Source organism: Neomonachus schauinslandi, chromosome 10 (genome assembly GCF_002201575.2).
Source record: "Neomonachus schauinslandi chromosome 10, ASM220157v2, whole genome shotgun sequence".
Taxonomy (NCBI): Eukaryota; Metazoa; Chordata; class Mammalia; order Carnivora; family Phocidae; genus Neomonachus; species Neomonachus schauinslandi.
This window is the reverse complement of record NC_058412.1, coordinates 98,551,562-98,576,973: the sequence shown is the minus strand read 5'-3', so window position 1 is coordinate 98,576,973 and position 25,412 is coordinate 98,551,562. Positions and strand designations below refer to the sequence as shown.

The 25,412-nt window shown below is 38.1% G+C and overlaps 1 protein-coding gene across 1 annotated transcript in view; it reads left to right on the top strand.

Annotated features, from left to right (window-relative positions):
• MACROD2 (mono-ADP ribosylhydrolase 2) overlaps positions 1 to 25,412 on the top strand; it is a 2,055,604-nt gene that overhangs the window by 487,803 nt on the left and 1,542,389 nt on the right. Inside the window, exon 4 of the mRNA XM_021700726.1 lies at positions 2,801 to 2,830. Within this exon, the coding sequence (XP_021556401.1) occupies positions 2,801 to 2,830 (30 nt within the window). The remainder of the gene's footprint in view (positions 1 to 2,800; positions 2,831 to 25,412) is intronic.

Sequence of the window (25,412 nt, the reverse complement as noted above, 5' to 3'; positions counted from 1 at the left end):
GTGTTTTGTGAAGGTAAAAGTAATATTCAAAATCCTGATAAAGGTTCACTTTTATTTGCCTTCTTTTATGTCACTTTTACTGAAGAAAATTGCCTTGATGTTTTTGCTAATAAACACTTCATTAAAAATTTTTTTTGAGAAAAGAAATTGACGGGACATCTGGGTGGCTCAGTTGGTTAAGTGTCTGCCTTCGGCTCAGGTCACAATCCCAGGGTCCTGGGATAGAGCCCCGCATCAGGCTCCCTGCTCAGTGGGGAGCCTGCTTCTCCGTCTCCCACTCCCCCTACTTGTGCTATCTCTCTCTCTCTCTGTCAAATAAATAAATAAAATCTTTTAAAAAAAGAAATTGATAAAATAGGGTTAAATTTCATGAATTCTTTAGAAAAATCATTACCCGGATTATAGTTATTAGAATTACTTAGTATATACATATATATGTGTGTGTGTGTATTTTAGCAGCCAGGATTAAGTTCTATTACATGAATAGTAATGCACATGAAATTATCTTAAAAGTCGGGGCACCTGGGTGGCTCAGTCAGTTAAGCAAGCTTCTGACTCTTGATTTTGGCTCAGATCATGATCTGAGAGTGATGAGATCAAGCCCTGTGTTGGGCTCTGCACTGGGTGTGGAGCCCACTTAAGATTCTTTCTCCCTCTCTCACTGCCCCTTTCCACCCCCTGTTCTCTCTCTTTCTCTCTCTCTCTCTCACACTCACACACACACACACACATACACACTGATGGTACACTATGTAGAATGCCACAGTTTGGTAAAGTAATTCTATTTTGATATTAAAATGTGACCAGATACACTTATCTAGACATGAGCACACATCTGACATTAATTGATTTGATGGTTCTCCAGGACTGGGATTCTAGTTCCTGCACCTACGCCTACTCATCCTCCCACATCTATTGGATAAGTGCCTAGTTAAACAGATGGACCTTGGGCTGTGTTCTCAAAACAGGCAACCTCTACCTTTGTTGAACTAAACATTGGGTGAAAGTAGCTGCATTGTGTTATTGTGCTCCTGGCCATGATAATTTGAGTGAAAAGCTACCATTCATTATTGTTGTTTGTTCTGGGAAATACCTTTTTCTTTACAACTGTGTATGTGAAGGTTGGAGGAAAACAGAGTTTCAGGGATCTGGAAGACCTATAGACAGGGAAGTAGTTCTCAGTGACATAAAAATAAACAATCAGCAGGAGTGTGAAATGCCATGTGGTTTTATAAATGCATGTAGCTAAGATTTTAGAAAATATTTAACTTAGCCAAGAGACATGGGTTGATCATGGAAATTCTGCCATTCACTGAAGGGTGTGGGAACCAAAATAGAATTCACAACATCTTTCCTCATGCCCTTGCAACAAGTTACCACTTTAACAGCTACAAATTTTGATTCTGTGCAGGACATTAAGTCCTGGCTACTATCTGTGTAAGTACTACACACTCTCACTGTGAAGTCAGGTAGATTTGGGGACCTGAGTTTCCAGATTGGCAGAAGATTTTATGACATCAGAAGTATGTTTTATTTATGATTGATAAATTCCATTGCTTATCTAGTTCATGTTTGTGGAAAAGGTACTGAGAGGAAGGCAAAAGCAGCAATTAGATGGTCCTGTCCTTGGAAGATAATATGAAATAAGATTTGATACTTTAATGTTGATATATTGATAATGGCATGTGGTCTCCATGCATTTTCATGGTATTGTCTTTAGTGTTGTATAAATTATCACATATTTAATCTCATGGAATTATGAATATGTACATTTGTTGCTAAAATGATCCATTACTTATTGATGGGGGATCACTAACAGATATTTGCTTCTCTTAATTATGGCAATGGTCTGTGGACAGCACACTGAAGTTCAAGTTAAAGACTCCTACTTCTCTTTCCTAAATGATTTCTTTAGTTTTTTTGGTAGTTCAAGTTTTTACACAAAGAAAGAGACTCTGGATTCCACATACTTTCTTTATACTACTGTAGTATTTCTTTTTTTATAATGGCATGAGATTATGCCTATGATACATAAGAACTCTATGGAATAAAGCTCAGTACAGTATATATTAACTTCTGTTTTCTGGCCATTATAATAACTAGATAAGGAAGGCATAAAGTTGTTTACTACTTCAGCAGAAACCTGCAAAGGAACTTTATGAAAATTTGACCTCTTGAAAGAAATTCAAATGGCATATTATCTTATACTTTGCTTATTATTTGGCTTCTATAAATATGTGTGCCAAGATAATGGAAACTATATAAGAAATGGCACAACATTGTTTTACAAAAATGCTTTTCTTTTCCTCAAATAAAAAGTTAATGCTAAAAGTAATAAATCTGTTACTGGTTAAGGGTTCTTACTTCACAGTGTCTTAGGATAGCTTTATTTGATGATGTTTTATTAAAATAATTATTATTCTTTTATGTTACATTGTTCTTTGAAATCATTGAATTGCCTAAATAACATTATTCTAGCTCTACTTGATAAAACAGAGGACATAGAAGATTAATTTAGATACAGAATAGAAAATGAAAGAATCACAATATGTACTTCATTTTATTAGAAGGGAATACATATAAAAAGAGTCATTTGAAGAGAAAAAAGAGATAGTGAATTATTTTAATTTTCATACCATCATAAGAAAGTAATAAAAACTATCCTTATATGAAAGTACATAGTATGAGTCTGTGTGTATTTATAAGGTACATGATTACCACTGGCTTTTTCTTAAACTGTCTGGCATATTATAGTTTTTATGTATTATTTAATGTTTTTTGTTTGTTTTGTTTTAAACAGCAAATGCCAGTCTTCTTGGAGGAGGAGGTGGTAAGTCCTGAACATCACTTATTTTAAAATATATTTTTTACCACACCAACCACAAGATATTAAGTAAGTTCTGTGATACAAGAAAATTAATTTAGCTATAATTATTAACCACAAAAGTGATAATCTTCTAGAAAGTAATTTATAATAAAAGTAAATATGTTGGTTTGCCTAAATGTTATTTTAAAAAACTTCCAAGATACGTGGAATACATTTCTCTTCTCCTCAAACTTTGTATTTCTACCTTTGGCATAAGCTGTAACAGCTCTAAGTTATTGAGACAAACACACATATAGTAGATGACGGAGTCACTTTTAATATAAATTCTAAAACAGTACATTTGGAGACTTGTGGATTTAGGTTTTTTTCTTTTTTCATCATAATGACTTAAAAAAAAGCTATGGCTTTGTAGCGTGAGAGCTTGATATATCAGCCACTTACTGTGAAAAATAAAAAAGATACTAGTATTGGCACTTTGCTTTTTCTTTTAGCTTGTTTAGAGGAGAATGAATGAGATCAAATTGAGATGAAGAAGAGACAGATTCCTGTACTGGGAATATTTTTGATACTAAAATCTTGGAGATGTTGGAAGATGAAAGCTTCCCTGGTCCATCTATATATACTATAGTAGGGAGAAAAACTATATAGTAGAATAGGATGCTTTTCATTTAAGACCCAGATGGACATAAATTCACATATGAAATAAGATTTGATACTCTAATGTTGTTTGTTTTCTCTCTTCTTCTTTTTCTCTTTTTTTCCCATTCATCCCTTTTTTCATGTACATAGTTGAAGTAAATGTGATTGCACAGAGCTTTAGGCATTCAAAAAATTCCCTGGGCATCATCAGGAGGTTACTGGATAAATTTTATTTGGAAACTAAAATCTTAATCATTGTTCCTATATAGGAATCAATAGATTTTTAGAAAACAGAATCGTGGAAATAGAAATAATAGAAAAACAGTTTAATCTAGAAAGTGCTCTTCATATTATCATGTATCAGTGCACATTCTATGGCAGAGTATTTCTTGTCTTCTTCCCTTAATTACTTTAGAAAATATAAATTGACAGGATTTCTCATTGTATTTTTGGGAAATGAGAAGGGAAAATTTTCCTTGGGAGTTGGGTTTCCAGTAAATTTTTATTTCTAGGTCTCTCTTGTCAAGAAAACATTATTAAAATAAATTGCCCACAGTGCTGATTTTCTTACAAAACATATTGGTATTTTAACAAATTTGATGAATACTGTTAAATAGGATAAATCTGTCTCATGTACAAGTAGTCTAGATGTAAACTAGACTGGTTGTATGGTAATTGCATGGTGTCATCAAGCATTCAAGCACTTACTTTTCTGCTCTTTTTTCCTACTACATGGAACTCAGGGTCCATGGTAGTAACTGGAGTAAATAAATGGCTCTGGCCATTATAGATATGGAAGTCAGGAGGAGTAAGGAAGATGGCAAAAAATTAAAAAGGTGGCTCCTAAAAGATGAGTCATTTTCTTTAAGCAGCTTTTTCTGAAATTCTACATTATCCTTAAACTTATCAAAGGGTCATTCATGGATACATATAATTTCATTCCAGAAAGCAATATGCTCATGAAAAAGTACTTAGTGTTGTATTTTCTTTTCTTTTTTTATTCTGGGCAGGTTGTATTTAACTAATACTGATTATTTCTTATCCATGATACCTTTCTATTTAAAACATGGTGATCTTAGCTGCTTTACAAAAGGAATAAAAATGATAATATATTTTAATAGAGGAAAATCTCATATACACAGGTTGACATGTGCCAAGTTTATGTCTTTTGTTTCAACCAAGCTTAGATAATCACAAACAGAATTTTAAGGAAAAAAAAAATACAAACAAACGCTTGTCTTGAATGGACACATGGGAGAAGGGGGAAGAACTTGGTACTTCTGGCATATAGCAGATGGGTGTTAGGTCATCTCTATTAGAGGAAGGAGAGACAAATGGAGTGACATACTTAAGAAACTTTTCTTTTTAGTAGGAACCAAGAGAAGGGTCAGGAGAAGATTCCGCAGGTTATTTAGACCTCACTACCAGAGAGAGTGAGACTCTTTCCTCCTTTCTTCCTTTCTTTCCCCATTGCTTTCCCTTCCCGATTGTTCTTTTCTTATACAAGAACAGTTGACATACAGTGTTATATTAGTTTCAGGTGTACAACATAACGATTCAGTATTTACATACATTATGAAATGGTCACTATAATAAGTCTAGTTATCATCTGTCACCCTACAAAGTTATTACAATGTTATTGACTCTATTTCCTAAGCTGTACATTACATCCCTGTGTGTTATTTATTTTATAATTGGAAGATTGTACCTCTTAATTTCTTTTACCTATTTCATCCATCCCCTTATCCTCCTGCCCTCTGGCAACCATCTGTTTGTTCTCTGTATCTATGAGTCTGTTTCTATTTTGTTTTTTTTGCTTATCTGTTTTGTTTTTTATTTTTTAATGATATTTTGTTTTTTAGATTCCACATATGAGGGAAATCATATGGTATTTGTCTTTGTCTGACTTACTTTACTTAGCATACTACCTTCTAGGTCCATCCATGTTATTGCAAATGGCAAGATTTCATTCTTTTTTATAGATGGGTACTATTCCATTGTGTGTGTGTGTGTGTGTGTGTGTGTGTGTGTGTGATATATATACAGACATGATCTCCTATATTTTAATCCATTCATCTGTCTCTAGATATTTAGGTTGCGTCCATATCTTGGCTATTGTAAATAATGCTGCAATGAACATAGGGGTGCTTGTTTTTTTGAGTTAGCATTTTCATTTTCTTCAGATAAATACCTAAAAATGGAATTGCTGGCATTAGTGTTCTGTTCTCTAAGAAGGAAGAGGAGAGTGGATGTTTTGGTAGGCAATGAGTAGTCCCTGCCATAATGAGAAGGCAGGCTACTGTTCAGAAAGCCTTGCCAAGCTGCTTTGTTTTAATATATGGAAACACAGTTGATGTGTATAGAATTAACTCTAGTGTTTGGCCTGTAGTTCCTTATGGTTCTTCTAACCTGTGTGAAAAGATATATCATGAATTTTTAGCAGTGTCAAGAAATTCAGGAATAGGCAAATTCAGGTTTCTGTTTACCTGAAGTATATACTTTGCTGTCTTCCTCTACATGGTTGATTTTGCTAAAATGCAGTTTTTGCCGTAATTTCTAATTTCTGAATTCTAAAATTAGTGACTTGGCATCATCATAAAGATAAATTACAAGTATTTAAGATGGCTGTAATTTCTTTCTTTAAAGTAGGTCATTGATGGGTTTAAATTTATTTATGCCCTTCTAGAGATGTCAAGATTGCTGTAAAGTACATGTCTGATTTTTGGAAAGCTATATTTAAAAATTAAATTTAAGGAATATTTTTATCCCTCTCTGAATGGAATTTTGGTCTTCTGATTCTATGACAAATCTTTTTAATCCTTTCAGTGATATTTGTAAAATAACACTTAATAATCATCCAATAACTGACAATTGAATCAATGTAATTCTCTTGGATTTAATCAAGGATTCCTTTATTGACTTAATATCCCTTCAAAAGCTTCTAAAGGGAATAATTCTTTGATTGGCCAAACAATTTGATCAAGAAAATCTGATGCTGCGGAAAAAAATAGTAATGCTACCTTAAGTACTGTTTCTTCAGGCCCTCAGGAAGGCTTCCCCCCCAATTGTATGTAAGTAGTACTTGAAATTTAGACAAAATCAATGTATATAAAATTGCATTATCTGTAAAAATCTTCACATTTTGTTGTCTTTTTCTGAGTGCTTATAAACCAAGAAGAGACGTTTCCTAAAAGGAGATTTAAAAAAAAATGGTCACAATCATCCTCTCAGTTCTAATTTGAAAGTGAGAGAATCTCTTCCCATTGATGTGAATTTTTATCTTTGGGCTAGAGGTCACTCTTTCTAGGTAGTTAGTGTCACTGACTGCATTCATTATAATGAACACAGGTGTTGGGGGTCACAACTACCTAATCACTTCAGGTGAAATGCTTGGTAAAATGGATCATCTCTGTCTTTATTTCCTGGATATGTTAAAGGCAGAGACAAATACTAATTTCTTACATAAGTATGTGGCTGCTCTGTGGTGAGTGGATTCTACTTTTCAGGAAGCCTTTACATTACCTATAATGTCAAAAAAAAACCTTAGAATTTGTAATAATTTTTTATAAGCTTTCTGTCATTGCTACCAATACTACCCTGTATAGCTAGCTGTTTGGCACATTGATGTATAAACCAAGTAAGTTTTATTTTCTAATTTAGTCATTTTATTAGTAAGAAAAGGCTATATTATGTGTTGTAGCCAATAAGCCTCAAAATCTTAGTGGCTTTATAAAATGAGTTTTATTTCTTGAATAGGATTGTTGACTCTCCTAACTATGCTCTCCTATAGGTGGCAATACAGAGACTCAGGCTGTTTTCTTATCTTGTGGCTACATTGTGTGATGTGTAGCTTCTAAGAATGTAACAGAGCAGAAGGAGAGAGCTGGAGGATTTTGTGAAATATATTTACAGATCAGTTTGGGAATGGCTTATATCACTTCTGTTCATATTTCATTGGTTAGAATTCAGGCAGATGATCCCCCAACCTAACTACAAGGAAGGCTGGGAAGAATGGTATCTTCCAGAGTTTCCGGGAAGAGGAAATGGTGTGGTAAATACATAGCAACTATCTCTGCCACAGTGTTCGAATGAGATCAGGGTTGTTGTTGTTATTATTATTATTGTTATTATTATTATGAAATTAGTGGTGAGAAAAATGAGACTTTGGGGGATTTGGTGACTTCTTCAATGTTATACAGCTTATAAAGGGGAAATGTTGAATGAGAAGACAGGGTTCTTGACTTTGTCTTTGTTCTTCTTTGTCTTTGCTCTGTGGTTTTTAATATGTGTTTGCTCTTCAGATTTACTATTTCTGTGCACAGTTAGGTAACTGTTTATACCAGGAAAAATTAATGGGAAGACAGGGAAGCATGCATCTGAGAAATGGATGATGTTTTCCTTGGCTTATTTTCACAAGTCTCAAGCTCAATTGATAATTTGAACATACATACAATGGCAATGTCTTACAGTATTTGGATTGCTTTGGATTGCTGCCCAGATGCATGTGTATTTTTTTGTGTATTTAAGGTTCAGTCTTAGAATACATTGCATTTTAAATACCTATTCACTCATCTGTAATAAGAATGTTTTACATGCACAAAGTCTTGTGATATACTTTTGGAATATATAATAAAAAAACCCCAATCTTTGCATTTAGCTTCAAATTATGTGAAGAAGCAGAATTAGAAAGAATCAGAATTAAAGAGCTAATTCCTCGATTCCTTTTAGATCATTACATTAAATAGATGAGAATGAAATTTACAATCTCTTACTTTAGATAATGTTTTTTCCCTCTCAGATTGTCACAATAATTAACATAAGACCAGTACCTGCTGATAGAAACCAAATAGGATATTACTTATGGGATTTGCTTCCTTTTCCGGTCTGTCAAAGCTTCTGTGTGCTGAAAACTGAGGCATAATGTTAGACTTTTAAAGTGACATTTCCTGACAGAGTGGTATTTTAAGGTTGGGTTTTATACACATAACTTTGTAGGACTGCTGTTTTAATCACACACACACATATATTTGTATAGTACTATAATTTTCTGGCTTATCTTGAGGTGACTCTGTGGCAGGTGAATCTTAAAAACTCTAAGTGTAAGCAACTACCATTAAAGAAACACTCAGTCCCAGATGGAATGTATGGGAAAGCCATTTTTCTAGAATGAGAACATAGCATATATTATCACCTTTGCTATTTCCAAAGGCTTCTTGCTCTCTTTGTGCCCCTTAGATTAACAAGGTTCACTGGCCTGGGGTTAGAAACTGCTCCTTTGAAGTCTCTTATTTCTTGTTTAGACAGTACTATGGCAGAGAGAATTCCTAATGCTTTTTGTTATTAATGGCCATTTATATGTTCATGCAGTTTGTGTGAGGTGTCAAAATGCATGCTTCAAAAGCCCTAAAATCATAAAACTATTTAGTGTTATGCCATCAGTGTTTCTTCACCCACCCATTACCTTTTTCTACATACAAACACACAGATGTGCACATATTCATTCATTCATTTATTCATTCATTCATTCAACAAATACTAGTTCAGTAACTACTGTGTGTCAGTATTAATTATTGATTTGGCAATAAACACAGCCCTTTCCCTGTGACTCATCATGGTCCCTATTTCACTGATAGAATTTTCCAGGTTCTTTCAAGTGTTTCAGGGACCAGATTCCTTCTTTAAAAAGCAGAACAGATATCCTGAAAAATACTCTTTTTGTAAAAAATCCAATTTGTTACCAAGAATTCCTAACATGAAAAACAACATATTTAAAGAGCTTTTTGAGTGTGTTTAAGTGGGTGTATTTTCATAAATTACTTTGTAAACATTCACAAGCAAAGTGGAATGCCTTCTCACCCTCTTTCTACGCACCGAAGGGATTTCCCCTGGCATATATCACTCCCCACGGAGATTCTGTGTTTTCACTCTTGTTGAACCTTGAGACCTGGCCAGGCCTTGGGCATGCTGGGAAGAATCTAGGATAATGGTCAGCAGTGAATGACTAAAGCCAGTGAAAGCAGGTAGGTTGTTGGGGTTGCCCTCGAGGAGAGGACATCAAGCATGTCCAGCAGTGAGTTAGCTAGCTGGCCTATGCTTAGTAGGTGGAGGGGTCTCAGCCATGGGCCTGGAGAATAGTAATGGTCTCAGTCATGAGAAAAAGCAGCATGGCAAGAGAAATTCAGGAACCCTGGCCTTGTTGGTCAGCAGGGACTCAGAAGGAGCAGAACTACAGGAAGGGACATGATGCTAAACCATAGAAAACAGGCTTAAATCTTGAGTGCCTCAGTCAAGATTTGATCCTAGAATTGATCCTAGACACCACAGGAGGTTAAGCCTGCTAGAGATCAGGAGACCAAGAAGTGAAGAAGGAGAGGGGAAGGAGAATATAGGGGCCAGGAGCCAGGCCAGGTCTGCCAACATTCAGCTATGTGCTGAACCAACCTACCTTTGTCCTCTCTCCCTCCCTTCTTCCCTCTCTCTTTCTTTTCCTTCCTTATCTCCTCCCTTTTTTCTTTCCTTTTTTTTTTTTTTTTTGGTCCTCTTTCTAAGTCAGTAGCATGTCTGATTACCTCTCATACTTGTTTTGGCCTTGAGGTAGCAAAGATTCTTTTTTTTTTTTTTAAAGATTTTATTTATCTATTTGAGAGAGAGAGAATGAGAGACAGAGAGCACGAGAGGGAGGAGGGTCAGAGGGAGAAGCAGACTCCCTGCCGAGCAGGGAGCCCGATGCGGGACTCGATCCCGGGACTCCAGGATCATGACCTGAGCCGAAGGCAGTCACTTAACCAACTGAGCCACCCAGGCACCCCATTGAGGTAGCAAAGATTCTTATAAATAGGTGCAGTTAGTAGTATAAATTTTTATTTACCTGTTAGTATCTTAAGAACTAGAAAGGCCCTTAATACAGGAAAAATGAAGCAGAAAAGATGAAATCAACATCTTGGAGTGGTTAGGGAAGCCTTTCCAGAAGAGGTGATACTTGGAGGATAAATATCATTTACCAGGAGAGGAAGAAATGACCCACTCAGTTGTATTTCCTACCGTGTGATTTAGATATCATATACATACCCTGCTGTACCTCAGTTATACCCCTTACTGTTATTCAGTCATAGTATCTGGACCTTGGTTAAACAGTTAGCTCTGACCATCCAGGCATGCCACTTAAAATGAGGCAAAGAGTGTTAGAACTGAAGAAAGGAACTCTGGTGTAGTGGTGGTGGCAGCAAACCTCCACTGGAACAACCTGGGCAAGGGGAATCATCCCAACACAGGCTCCTCCCTGCCATGTCTTCTCCTCTGATTACCTCACCTGCACCTCAGTCTAGGGACCAGCTCTGCAGCTGCCCACACCAGTTGGATTTAGAGTATATGATTTCCTCATTTCACATGAGCTTGTCTAGTTCTATTCTTAGAAGTTTGACCCAGCCGTGGTTGCCCTAATCCTGTCTGCCATTTGTCATTAAGCCTCCCAGATGCTTCCTGGTGGAGGAAGGAGAGGAATATGAAGTCCAGGTCATGTCTGTGCTTGAACTTCCCTATTGTAATGGACATTCCAAGGGCATGCTTTATTTATGTCGCCTCTAACTTTGATCAACATGATGCCTTCATTCTAAAACTAAATTTTAAAGTTCTTCATATTGACTGCGTGCCTACTCCCCTTTCTAAGCTATACTGCACCATCTAAAAACCATGTCAAAGGGGCAGCCCTATGCAGATAAAATGTCTCTTCTTATTCCAGCCATAGCTGATAGAACCTGGAAGGATACATTTTCCAATTAGGGAATAAACTTCTGGAGAACAGAGACTTTTTACTTATCTTTACACCCCTGGTAGCCTTTGTATAGTAGATACTTTATTTTAATTTTGAGATATTATTCTTATTCTGGATTCTTAACATGTTTAGTTATTTCAGTTTTGACCAGGATGCCCTGGAAAGATAATTTCTTTATCTTTAGGTGATCTCTAAATGAAAGAAATAAAACTTTAAAAAATGCTTATAACAGACAACCTGAAGATCATATTTATGCAGTAATTATTTTAAGCATTGTATTTACTTTTATTTATAAAAAGTTTATATAACCAGGATCTCATAATTTTCTTTAAATACTATGATCATATGCTTTGAATTCTAGAGGATAAAGAGAACAATATTTATTTGTGTAGATGTAGAAATGAAATACAAAAAATTTGCATTCCATGGATTACATGGAAAGAAAGGTTCTTGTCTTTCATTCATGTTTTGTCACATTTCAGGTATTTTACCAGTTGTATCTTATAATCAGAAATACTATTTTCATTGATTTTTCTTGGTCAGATCCATTGACAAAATTTTAAAGTGCTAATGTGCCAGTTAATGAGATTTGACATTCATTTAGAAATAGGCTCAAGGATACACCATAGGAAAAGTTTTTAAGAAGTTTGGCTTAAGGGGGGGAAAGATGGTGGAGGAGTAGGGGACCTTATTCCAATCATTCTGCAGCATTGAGCTGGATATCTACCAGACCACTCTGAACACCCACGAAATGAGCCTGAGATGTAAGAAGATAGATCTGGATCTCTACAAACAGAATATCGCAGGCAGTTGGTTTGGAGGTACAAAGCAGGGAGCTGTCATTCTGTGGGCAGATATCAGAGGATAAATGGCAGGGGGATGGAGCATGGCTGTGGGGATCCTACACTGCCGGTGAGCGAAATCCTCCCACGCTGGAGACTGGGCACAGATTCCCAGACCGCTAGGGGCAGGGAAAGGAATTTAGTGCAGCCCCCCGGAAAGAAACCCAGAGTGGCAAGTTGCGCATGGGAACTGGGGGCAGCTGGCAGTTTTAGAAGCACAAAGGGTAGAGACATGCTCCGACCTGGAAGCGAGGACTGGGAGCACTGCTGAGGGGCACACAACCCAGGATGCTGCAGTTTATAGCAGCACAGACAGAAACGGAGATACTGTGGCCAGGAGAGCTCAATGAAGAACAGACTGCGATCTCTCTGCTCTGAGGCAGAAGGTTGTAAACGGTCTCTTCTGCTCTGACTCTTGGAAAAGACATGGAAAGCTGCCAGAACAGAAGAAAAGCCCCTAAAAACCGGTTTTCAATGAGCCCATCCCCCACCACAGGGGACAGGGCAACTCGCCCAAACAGGGTTGCCTGAGTAACAGCACGGCAGGCCCCTCCACCAGAAGACAGGCAAGGAAAAAAAGAGGCCAGCAACCCTAAGGTCTCTAGAAGACAGGTGAATCTTGCTTCGGTTGTGGTCAATAATCTGGACTCTACACATTCCCTCAACTACCCCTCAACAGAATGATTAGGAGGAGGAACCCCCAAAATAGGAAAGACTCAGAGACTATGACTTATGCCACAGATTTACAAATGGATTCAGATATAACCAAGATGTCAGAGATGGAATTCAGGCTAGCAATTGTGAAGACAATGGCTAAAATGGAGAAATCGATTAATGGCAACAAAGCGTCTCTAAGGGCAGAAATGAAAGCTGAATTGGCAGAACTTTAAAATGCTATCACTGAGATTGAATCTAATCTAGATAATCTAACAGCTAGGGTAAGTGAGGCAGAAGAACGAATTAGTGACCTAGAAGAACAAATATAGATAAAAAGGGGAAAGAGGAGGCCAGGGAAAAACAACTCAGAATCCATGAAAAGAGAATCAGAGAAATAAGTGACACCATGAAACATTCCAATGTCACAATTATTGGAATCCCGGTGGGGGTGGAGAGAGAGACAGGACTAGAAGATAGAGCATATTGTAGCGGAGAACTTCCCTAATCTGGGGAATGAAACAAACATTCTAGTCCTAGAGACAGAGAGCACCCCTCCCAAGATCAAGGAAAACAGGCCAACTCCCCTGCATATAACAGTAAAACTTGCAAATCTTAGAACCAAGGAAACCATCTTAAGGGCAGTTAGGGGGAAGAGATTCCTTATGTACAGAGAGAGGAACATCAGAATAACAGAGGGTTGGAAACGGTCTCTTCTGCTCTGACTCACGGAAGAGATGCGGAAAGCCGCCAGGGCAAGGCACCAGAGAACAAAAGCCCCCAAAACTTACTCCCACTGAGCCCATCCCCCCACACAGAGGCACAGGGCAACTCCGCCCAAACAGGGTTGCTTGAGTAACAGTGCAGCAGGCCCCTCCCACAGAAGACAGACTGGGAAAACAAGAGGCCAGCAACCCTAAGGTACCAAGAAAACAGGCGCATCTTCCTTGGGTTCTGGTCAATAATTTGGACTCTATACATTCCCTCAAACACCCCTCAACAGAATGACTAGGAGGAGGAGACCCAAAATACAAAAGACTCAGAGATTATGACTTATGCCACAGATTTACAAATGGATGCAGATATAACCAAGAAGTCAGAGATGGAATTCAGGCTAGCAATTGTGAAGACAATAGCTAGAATGGAGAAATCAATTAATGGCAACATAGAATCTCTAAGGTCAGATATAAAAGGTGAATTGGCAGAACTTAAAAATGCTATCAATGAGATCCAATCCAATCTAGAAAATCTAACAGCTAGGGTAACCGAGGCAGAAAAGAGAATAAGCGACCTGGAAGACAATATAATAGATAAAAAGGGAAAAGAGGAGGCCAGGGAAAAACAACTCAGAATCCATGAAAATAGAATCAGAGAAATAAGTGACACCATGAAGCGTTCCAATGTCAGAATAACGGGAATCCTGGAGGGAGTGGAGAGAGAGAAAGGACTAGAAGATGTATTTGAGCAAATCGTAGCTGAGAACTTCCCTAATCTGGGGAATGAAACAAACATTCGTGCCCTAGAGGCAGAGAGGACCCCTCCCAAGATCAAGGAAAACAGGCGAACGCCCCTGCATATAACAGTAAAACTTGCAAATCTTAGAACCAAGGAAACCATCTTAAGGGCAGTTAGGGGGAAGAGATTCCTTACGTACAGAGGGAGGAACATGAGAATAACATCAGACCTATCCACAGAGACCTGGCAAGCCAGAACAGCCTGGCAAGACATATTCAGGGTACTAAATGAGAAGAACATGCAGCCAAGAATACTTTATCTGGCAAGGCTGTCATTTAGAATGGATGGAGAGATACAGAGCTTCCAAGACTGGCAGAAACTGAAAGAATATGTGACCACTAAGCCGGCCCTGCAAGAAATATTAAGGGGGGGGTTCTATAAAAGGAGAAAGACCCCAAGAGTGAACTACAACAGAAATTTACAGGGACAATCTATAAAAACAAGATCTTCACAGGCAACATGATGACAATAAATTCGTATCTTTCAATAATCACTCTCAATTTGAATAGCCTAAATGCTCCCATAAAACAGCACAGGCTTGCAGATTGGATAAAACAACAGGACCCATCCATATGCTGTCTACAAGAGACTCATTTTGAACCTAAGATACATCAAGACCGAAAGTGAAGGGATGGAGATCTATCTTCCATGCCAGTGGACTTCAAAAGAAAGCTGGGGTAGCAATTCTTATATTAGAAAAATTAGATTTTAAACTAAAGACTATAGTTAGAGAACCCGAAGGACACTATATCATTCTTAAAGGGTCTATCCAACAAGAAGATCTAACAATTGTAAATCTCTACGCCCCCAAATTGGGAGCAGCCAACTACATAAGCCAACTGTTAACCAAAATAAAGAGTCATATTGATAACAATACGTTAATTGTAGGAGACCTCAATACTCCACTCTCAGCAATGGACAGATCATCTAAGCAGAAAATCAACAAAGAAACAAGAGCTTTGAATGACACACTGGACCAGATGGACCTCATAGATATTTACAGAACATTCCACCCTAAAACAACAGAATACTCATTCTTCTCGAGCATGCATGGAACTTTCTCCAGGATAGACCACATACTGGGTCACAAATCAGGTCTCATCTGATACTAAAAGATTGAAATTATTCCCTGCATATTCTCAGACCATAATGCTTTAAAACTGGAACTCAATCACAAGAAAAAATTTGGCAGAAATTTAAACACTTGGAAGCTAAAGACCACTCTGCTCAAGAATGTTTGGGTCAGGGGCACCTGGGTGGCTCAGTTGGTTAAGCGACTGCCTTCAGCTCAGGTCATGATCCTGGAGTCCCGGGATCGAGTCCCGCATCGGGCTCCCTGCTCAGCGGGGGGTCTGTTTCTCCCTCTGACCCTCTTCCCTCTTTTGCTGTCTCTCATTCTCTCTCTCAAATAAATAAATAAAAAATCTTTAAAAAAAAAAAAGAATGTTTGGGTCAACCAGGAAATTAAAGAAAAACTTACACAATTCATGGAAAGCAATGAAAACGAAAACACATCGGTCCAAAACCTATGGGATACTGCAAAGGCGGTCCTAAGGGGGAAATACATAGCCATACAAGCCTCACTCAAAAAAATAGAAAAAACCTGAATTCATCATCTAACTCTACACCTTAAAGAACTGGAAAAAAAGCAACAAACGATGCCTAAGCTACACATTAGAAGAGAAATAATTGAGATTAGAGCAGAGATCAATGAATTAGAAGCCAGAAACACAGTAGATCAGATCAACAAAACTAGAAGCTGGTTCTTTGAAAGAATTAATAAGATCAATAAACCATTTGCCTGACTTAACCAAAGGAAAAGAGATGTAGAAATGAATCAGAATTAAAGATTCTGAAAGGGGAGAGATTACGACTAACACCTGGGAAATAGAAACAATTAGTAGAAATTATCGGGGGGCAGAGCAAGATGGCGGAGGAGTAGGAGACCTGGATTTCGTCTGGTCCCAGGAATTCATCTGGATAGGGATCAAACCATTCTGAACACTCAACAGGAGATCAAAGAAAAGAATAGCAACAACTGTCTGAACAGAAAAGTGACCAGTTTCTGGAAGGTAGGCCGTGTGGAGAAGTGAATCCGAGGCGATATTTGGGAGGATAGACGGCGAGGGAGGGGGCCTCCATCAGCCGCTTCTGGCAAGTGATAGAGCCACGGAGCACAAAATTGGAACTTTTAGAAGTCAGCTCCGCTGAGGGACGTCACTCCAGTGGCTAAGGAGGGGGTGGAACCGTCATGGGACAGTGTGGTCTCAGGACCCTCAGGGTCACAGAAAGACCGGAGGTGCCCGAGTGTGGCAGAGCTCCCAGATATCAGAGCAGGGAAGCCGGATGCAGAGATGGAGCTGAGGCGTGATCTCTCAGCTCGGGGTTGCCACAAAATGTGATCCGCAGCACAGTCAGGCCACTGCTCCTCCAGCAGGGACCCAAGAAGCAGCAGATCCGGGGAGACTCCCCTTCTTCCCCGGGAGGAGGGGCGCTGGAGCGCACCACTGGGATCTGCTGGGTTTGGAGACTCCACAACGACTTGGGTGCCAGAGATAGAAACACTCGGTCACAGGCCGGGTGAGCGCGGAGTGTGGCCGGAGACCGGGGAGATGGGAGTGACTGACTGCTTTTCTCTGGGCACTCACTGAGGAGTGGGGCCCCAAGTTCTCATCTCCTCTGGGGTGGAGATTTTCACTCTCCTCCTCCAAAGCTGTACGGAGAGCTTGTAGGGAACAAAAGCTCCTGAGAGCAAACCCGAGCAGATTACTTAACCTGAACCGGGCAAGGGCAGGGCAATTCCGCCTCTGGCAAAGACATTAGGGAACCACGGCAACAGGCCCCTCCCCCAAGAAATCAGCAAGAACAGCCAGCCAAGACCATGTTTACTGATCAGTGAGAATGGCAGAACTCCAGCACTAGGGGAATAATGCACATAGAATCCATGGCTTTTTACCATGATTCTTTTGTCTTTCCAAGTTAATTTTTTTTTAATTTTTTTTTTTAATTTCTCTTTTTCCCTTTTTAAACGAACATCTTATCAATCCCTTTTTAAAAAAACATTTTTATTTTTCATTTTTAGAGTCATATTCTATCCCTTCATAGTAGTTACCCTTATTTTTGGCACATATATATAAGTTGTTCTCTCTTTAAAATTTTGAGATAGTTCCTTCTAACAGATCAAAATATACCCTAAATCTCTAGTGTATGCTTTTGTTCTACTCTCCTGCCTGATCCCATTCTCTCCCTTTTTTTTTCTTTTTTGTTTTTTTTTTTTAAAACTTCTTTTCTTTTTTCAAACAATGTATTCTTTTTATAAAATTTTTTTAATTTTCATCTTTACAGTCATATTCCATCCCTTCATCACATCAACCCTTATTTTTGTACATATATAAGTTTTTTTTTCTTTAAAATTTTGGGAGGCACTATCTTCTAACAGACCAAAATACACCCAAAATCTAGTGTGTGGCACTGATCTATGCACCAGCCTGATCATATTTGATCATATTCTGTTTTTTTTGTTTTGTTTTGTTCTGTTTTTGTTTGTTTTTATCTTTTTCTTTTTCTTTTTTTTTCTTTTTTTTTTTTCTTTCTTTCCCTTTCTTTTTCCCTCGGCTTCAGATCTTTTCTGAATTGTTTAGAGTATATTTTCTAGGGACATTGTTACCCTGTTAGCATTTTGTTCTCTCATTAATCTATTCTCCTCTGGACAAAATGACAAGACGGAAAAAAATCACGTCAAGAAAAAGAACAAGAGGTAATATCGAGTGCCAGGGACCTACTCAATATGGACATTAGTACGATGTTGGATTTAGAGTTCAGAGTCATCACTTTAAAGATACTAGCTGGGCTTGAAAAAAACATGGAAGTTATTAGAGAAACACTTTCTGGAGAAATAAAAGAACTAAAATCTAATCAAGTCAAAAAAAGGCTATTAATGCGGTTCAATAAAAAATGGGGGTGCTGCTATGATAAATGGGACAGAAGAGAGAGTCAGTGATATAGAAGACCAAATGATGGAAAATAAAGAAACTGAGAAAAAGAGAGATAAACAACTACTGGATCATGAGGGCAGAATTTGAGGGATAAGCGATATCATAAGACGAAACAACATAGGAATAATTGGGATCCCAGAAGAAGAAGAAAGAGAGAGAGGGGCAGAAGGTATAATGGAGCAAATTATAGCAGAGAACTTCCCTAATTTGGGGAAGGAAACAGGCATCAAAATCCAGGAGGCACAGAGAACCCCTCTCAAAATCAATAATAGGTCAACACCCTGACATATAGTAGTAAAACTTACGAGTCTCAGAGACAAAGAGAAAATCCTGAAAGCAGCTCGGGAGAAGAGATCTGTAACCTACAATGGTAGAAACATTAGATTGGTAACAGAAGTATCCACAGAGACCTGGCAGGCCAGAAAGGACTGGCATGATATATTCAGAGCACTAAATGAGAAAAATATGCAGCCAAGAATACTCTATCCAGCTAGGCTGTCATTGAAAATTGAAGGAGAGATAAAAAGCTTCCAGGAAAAACAAAAACTAAAGTAATTTGCAAACATGAAACCAGCGCTACAAGAAATGTTGAAAGGGGTCCTCTAAGCAAAGAGAGAGCCTAAAAGCAACATAGACCAGAAAGGAACACAGAGAATATACAGTAACAGACACCTTACTGGCAATACAATGGCACTAAATTCCTATCTTTCAATAGTTACCCTGAATGTAAATGGGCTAAGTGCCCCAATCAAAAGACACAGACTACCAATTGGATAAAAAAACAAGACCCATGATATGCTGTCTGCAAGAGACTCATTTTAGACCCAAAGACAGCCCCAGATTGAAAGTGAAGGGGTGGTAAACCATTTACCATGCTAATGGACACCAAAAGAAAGCTGGGTGGCAATCCTTATATCAGACAAATTAGATTTTAAACCAAAGACTGTATTAAGAGTTGAGGGAGGACACTATATCCTACTTAAAGGGTCTATTCAACAAGAAGATCTAACAATTGTAAATATCTATGCTCCTAACATGGGAGCGGCCAATTACATAAGGCAGTTAATAAAAAAAGAAACACATTGATAACAATACAATAATAGTTGGGGACTTTAACACCCCCCTCACTGAAATGGACAGATCATCTAAGCAAAAGATCAACAAGGAAATAAAGACTTTAATTGACACACTAGAACAAATGGACTTCACACACATTCAGAATATTCCATCCCAAAGCAATGGAATACACATTCTTCTCCAGTGCCCATAGAACATTCTCCAGAATCGATCACATCCTAGGTCATAAATCAGGTCTCAACTGGTACCAAAAGTTTGGGATCATTCCCTGCCTTTTTTCAGACCACAATGCTTTGAAACTAGAACTCAATCACAAGAGGAAAGTTGGAAAGAACTCAAATACATGGAGGCTAAAGAGCATCTTACTAAAGAATGAATGGGTCAACCAGGAAATTAAAGAAGAATTAAAAAAATTCATGGAAACCAATGAAAATGAAAACACAACTGTTCAAAATCTTTGGGATGCAGCAAAGGCAGTCCTAAGAGGAAAGGATATAGCAATACAAGCCTTTCTCAAGAATCAAGAAAGGTCTCAAATACACAACCTAACCCTACACCTAAAGGAGCTGGAGAAAGAACAGCAATAAAGCCTAAACCCAGCAGGAGAAGAGAAATAATAAAGATCAGAGCAGAAATCAATGAAATAGAAACCAAAAGAACAGTAGAACGGATCAACGAAACTAGGAGCTGGTTCTTTGAAAGAATTAACAAGATTGATAAACCCCTGGCCAGACTTATCAAAAAGAAAAGAGAAATGACCCAAATCAACAAAATCATGGTAGCGCCTGGGTGGCTCAGTTGGTTAAGCCACTGCCTTCGGCTCAGGTCATGGTCCTGGAGTCCCGGGATCGAGTCCCGCATCGGGCTCCCTGCTCGGCGGGGAGCCTGCTTCGCCCTCTGACCCTCCCCCCTCTCATGCTCTCTCTCTCTATCTCATTCTGTCTCTCAAAATAAATAAATAAAATCTTAAAAAAAAAAAAACAAAATCATGAATGAAAGAGGAGAGATCACAACAACACCCAAGAAATACAAACAGTTATAAGAACATATTATGAGCTACTGTATGCCAGCAAATTAGATAACCTGGAAGAAATGGATGCATTCCTAGAGATGTATCAACTACCAAAACTAAACCAGGAAGAAATAGAAAACCTGAACAGACCTATAACCACTAAGGAAATTGAAGCAGTCATCAAAAATCTCCCAACAAACAAGAGCCCAGGGCCAGATGGCTTCCCAGGGGAATTCTACCAAACATTTCAAGTGAATTAATACCTATTCTTCTGAAACTTTTCGAAAAAATAGAAATGGAAGGTAAACTTCCAAACTCGTTTTACGAGTCCAACATTACGTTGATCCCCAAACCAGACAAAGACCCCTTCAAAAAGGAGAATTACAGACCAATATCCTTGATGAACATGGATGCAAAAATTCTCACCAAAATACTATCCGAAAGGATCCAACAGTACATTAAAAGGATTATTCACCACGACCAAGTGGGATTTATCCCTGGGCTGCAAGGTTGGTTCAACATCCACAAATCAATCAACATGATACAATGCATAAACAAAAGAAAGAACAAGAATCATATGATCCTCTCAATGGATGCAGAAAAAGCATTTGACAAAGCACAGCATCCTTTCTTAATCAAAACTCTTCAGAGTATAGGGATAGAGTGTACATACCTCAATATCATAAAAGCCATCTATGAAAAACCTACAGCGAATATCATTCTCAATGGGGAAAAACTGAAAGCTTTTCCCCGAAGGTCAGGAATGCGGGAGGGATGTCCACTATCACCACTGCTATTCAACATAGTATTAGAAGTCCTAGCCACAGCTATCAGACAACAAAAAGAAATCAAAGGCATCCAAATCAGCAAAAAAGAAGTCAAACTCTCACTCTTTGAAGATGATATGATACTTTAGGTGGTCAACCCAAATGACTCCACCCCAAAACTGCTAGAACTCATACAGGAATTCACTAAAGTGGCAGGATATAAAATCAATGCACAGAAATCAGTGGCATTTCTATATACCAATAACAAGACAGAAGAAAGAGAAATTAAGGAGTCGATCCCATTGACAATTGCACCCCAAACCATAAGACACCTAGGAATAAATCTAACCAAAGAGGCAACGAATGTGTACTCAGCAAACTATAAAATACTCATGAAAGAAATTGAGGAAGACAAAGAAAGGGAAAAACGTTCCATGCTCATGAATTGGAAGAACAAATATTGTGAAGATGCCAATGCTACCTAGAGCAATCTACACATTCAATGCAATCCCTATCAAAATACCATCCACTTTTTTCCAAGAAATGGAACAAATAATCCTAAAATTTGTATGGAACCAGAAAAGACCCCAAATAACCAGAGGAATGTTGAAAAAGAAAAGCAAAGCTGGCGGCATCACAATTCCGGACTTCTAGCTCTATTACAAAGCTGTCATCATCAAGACAGTATGGTACTGGCACAAAAACAGACACAAAGATCAATGGAACAGAATAGAGAGCCCAGAAATGGACCCTTTTGACAAAGCAGGAAAGAATGTCCAATGGACATGGAGCACTGGGTGTTATGCACAAACAATGAATCATGGAACACTACATCAAAAACTAATGATGTAATGTATGGTGATTAACATAACAATAAAAAATTTAGAAAAATTATCAACAGCTATGTGCCAATAAGCTGAGTAACCTGGATGAATTGGGTGACTTCCTGGAAACCTATAAACTGCCATGACTGAAATAGGAAGAAATTGACAACCTGAATAGGGCAATAACCAGTAATGAGATGGAAGCAGTGATCAAAACCTCCCAAAAAACAAGAGTGTCAGGGCTTGATGGATTCCCTGGGTTATTCTACCAAACATTTAAAGAAGAAATAATACCTATTCTCCTGAAGCTGTTTCAAAAAAATAGAAACAGAGGGAAAGCTTCCACACTCATTCTATGAGGTGAGCATTACCTTAATCCCCAAACCAGGCAAAGACCCCATCAAAAAGAATTTCATAGCTATATCCCTGATGAATATGGATTCCAAAATCCTCAACAAAATCCTAGCTAATAGGATCCAGCATTACATTAAAAGGATCATCCACCACGACCAAGTGGGATTTATCCCCGGGATGCAAGGATGGTTCAACATTCACAAATCAATCACTTTGATAGAACACATTAATTAGAGGAGAGAGAAGAACCATATGGTCCTCTCAATTGATGCAGAAAAAGTATTTGACAAAATACAACATCCTTTCCTGATTAAAACTCTCTAGAGTTTAGGGATAGAGGGAACATTCCTCAAGTTCATAAAATCCATCTATGAAAAACCCACAGTGAGTATCATCCTCAATGGGGAAAAGCTGAGAGCCTTTCCGTTAAGATCAGGAACACATTAAGGATGTTCACTCTTGCCACTATTGTTCAACATAATACTACAAGTCCTTGCAACAACAATTAGACAACAAAAAGAAATAAAAGGTATAGAAGTTGGCAAAGAAGAAGTCAAACTCTCTGTTTTCGCAGATGAAATGATACTTTATGTGGAAAAACCAAAATACTCCACCCCCAAATTATTAGAATTCATACAGCAATTCAGTAATGTGGCAGGATACAAAATCAATGCACAGAAATCCGTTGCTTTCTTATACACTAACAATGCATCTCTAGAAAGAGAAATTAGAGAAACGATTCCATTTACAATAGCACCAAAAACCATAAGTTACCTTGGAATAAACCTAACCAAAGAGGTAAAGGATCTATACTCTAGGTACTACAGAACACTCATAAAAGAAATTGAAGAAGACACAAAAAGATGGAAAACATTCCATGCTCATGGATCAGAAGAATAAACATTGTTAAAATGTCTATCTACCCAGAGCAATCTGTACCTTCAGTGCCATCCCGATCAAAATTCCAATGACAATTTTCTGGGTGCTGGAACAATCCTAAAATTCGTATGGAATCAGAAAAGACCCTGAATCACCAAGGAAATGTTGAAAAAGAAAAACAAAGCTGGGGGCATCATGTTGCCCGATTTCAAGCTATATTACAAAGCAGTGATCACCAAGACAGCATGGTACTGTCACAAAAAGAGACATACAGGCTAGTGGAACAGAATAGAGAGTCCAGACATGGACCCTCCACTCTATGGTCAAATAATCTTTGACAAAGCAGGAAAAAATATGCAATGGAAAAAAGATAGTCTCTTCAATAAATGGTGCTGGGAAAATTGGACAGCCACATACAGAAGAATGAAACTCGACCATTCTCTTACACCATACACAAAGATAAACTCAAAATGGATGAGAGACCTCAATGTGAGACAGGAATCCATCCAAATCCTAGAGGAGAACATAGGCGGTAACCTCTTTGACATTAGCCACTGCAACTTCTTTCAAGATACCATCTCCAAAGGCCAGTGAAACAAAAGCAAAAATGAACTTTCGGGACTTCATCAAGATAAAAAGCTTCTGCACAGCAAAGGAAACAGTCAACAAAACAAAGAGGCAACCCACAGAATGGAGAAGATATTAGCAAATGACATATCAGATGAAGGGCTGGTACCCAAGATCTATAAAGAACTTCTCAAACTCAACACCCAAAAAACAAATAATCGAGTCATAAAATGGGCAGAAGATATGAACAGACACTTCTCCAAAGAAGACATACAAATGGCTAACAGACACATGAAAAAATGTTCATCATCATTAGCCATCAGGGAATTTCAAACCAAACCCCACTGAGATACCACCTTACACCAGTTAGAATGGCAAAAATTGACAAGGCAAGAAACAACAAATGTTGGAGAGGTTGTGGAGAAAGGGGAGCCCTCTTACACTGTTGGTGGGAATGCAAGTTGGTACAGCCACTTTGGAAAATAGTGTGGAGGTGCCTCGGAAAATTAAAAATAGAGCTACCCTATGACCCAGCAATTGCACTCCTGGGTTTTTACCCCAAAGACACAGATGTAGTGAAAAGAAGGGCCCTATGCACCCCAATGTTCATAGCAGCAATGTCCACAATAGCCAAACTATGGAGAGAGCTGAGATGCCCTTCAACAGATGAATGGATAAAGAAGATGTGGTCCACAATGGAATATTACTCAGCCATTAGAAGGGATGAATACCCAACTTTTACATCAACATGGATGGGACTGGAGGAGAGTATGCTAAGTGAAATAATTCAAGCAGAGAAAGTCAATTATCCTATGGTTTCACTTATTTGTGGAACATAAGGAATAACATGGAGGACATTAGGAGAAGGAAGGGTAAAATGAAGGGGGGAAAATCGGAGAGAGAGATGAACCATGAGAGACTATGACTCTGAATAACAAACTGAGGGTTTTAAAGGGGAGTGGGGGGATGGGTTAGCGCAGTCATACATATTAAGGAGGACACGTACTGCATGGAGCACTGGGTGTTATATGAAAACAATGAATCATGGATCACTACATCCAAAACTAATGATACATTGTATGGTGACTAACATAAAATAAAATTTTAAAAAATTGGCTTAGCTATTGAACCTCATGTTTGAAAAACAGTGGACAATGAGAATTATGGTTAGTAATCTCAATATTTTACTTGCTTAGGTTTCTCATTGAAAACAATGAATTGATTTTGTAATGTACTTCTAATCTAAAATATTAAGAGTTGAAAATGGGAGGTTACTTAGAAATAGAATGTGAACATTAACACTATAACCTCTATTTTATGATTAATTAAAAAAAATCACTTTTAAGGATCATCATTTTGTTTTATTAAAGATAATTGATTATTTTCTCTGACATAGGCTTCATTTCATTAGCTTATGGACATTTCATAAAACCTTTGTATGATCCTTGTGTTTGACCTTTAGAAGAAAAATGCAAATGATTCCTCACTTAACAGTTTGATAATTTTCTGAGATTATGAAGGTGCATAAGCTATACACACTTAATAAAAACTGTACTCCAAATTTTGAATTTTGATCTCTTCCCATTCTAACAATGTGTGGGGTAATACTCTTGTGATGCTGGGCAGCTGCAGTAAACCATAGCTCCTGGTCGTTCATATGATCCTGAGGGTAAAAAATCGATGTGCTTA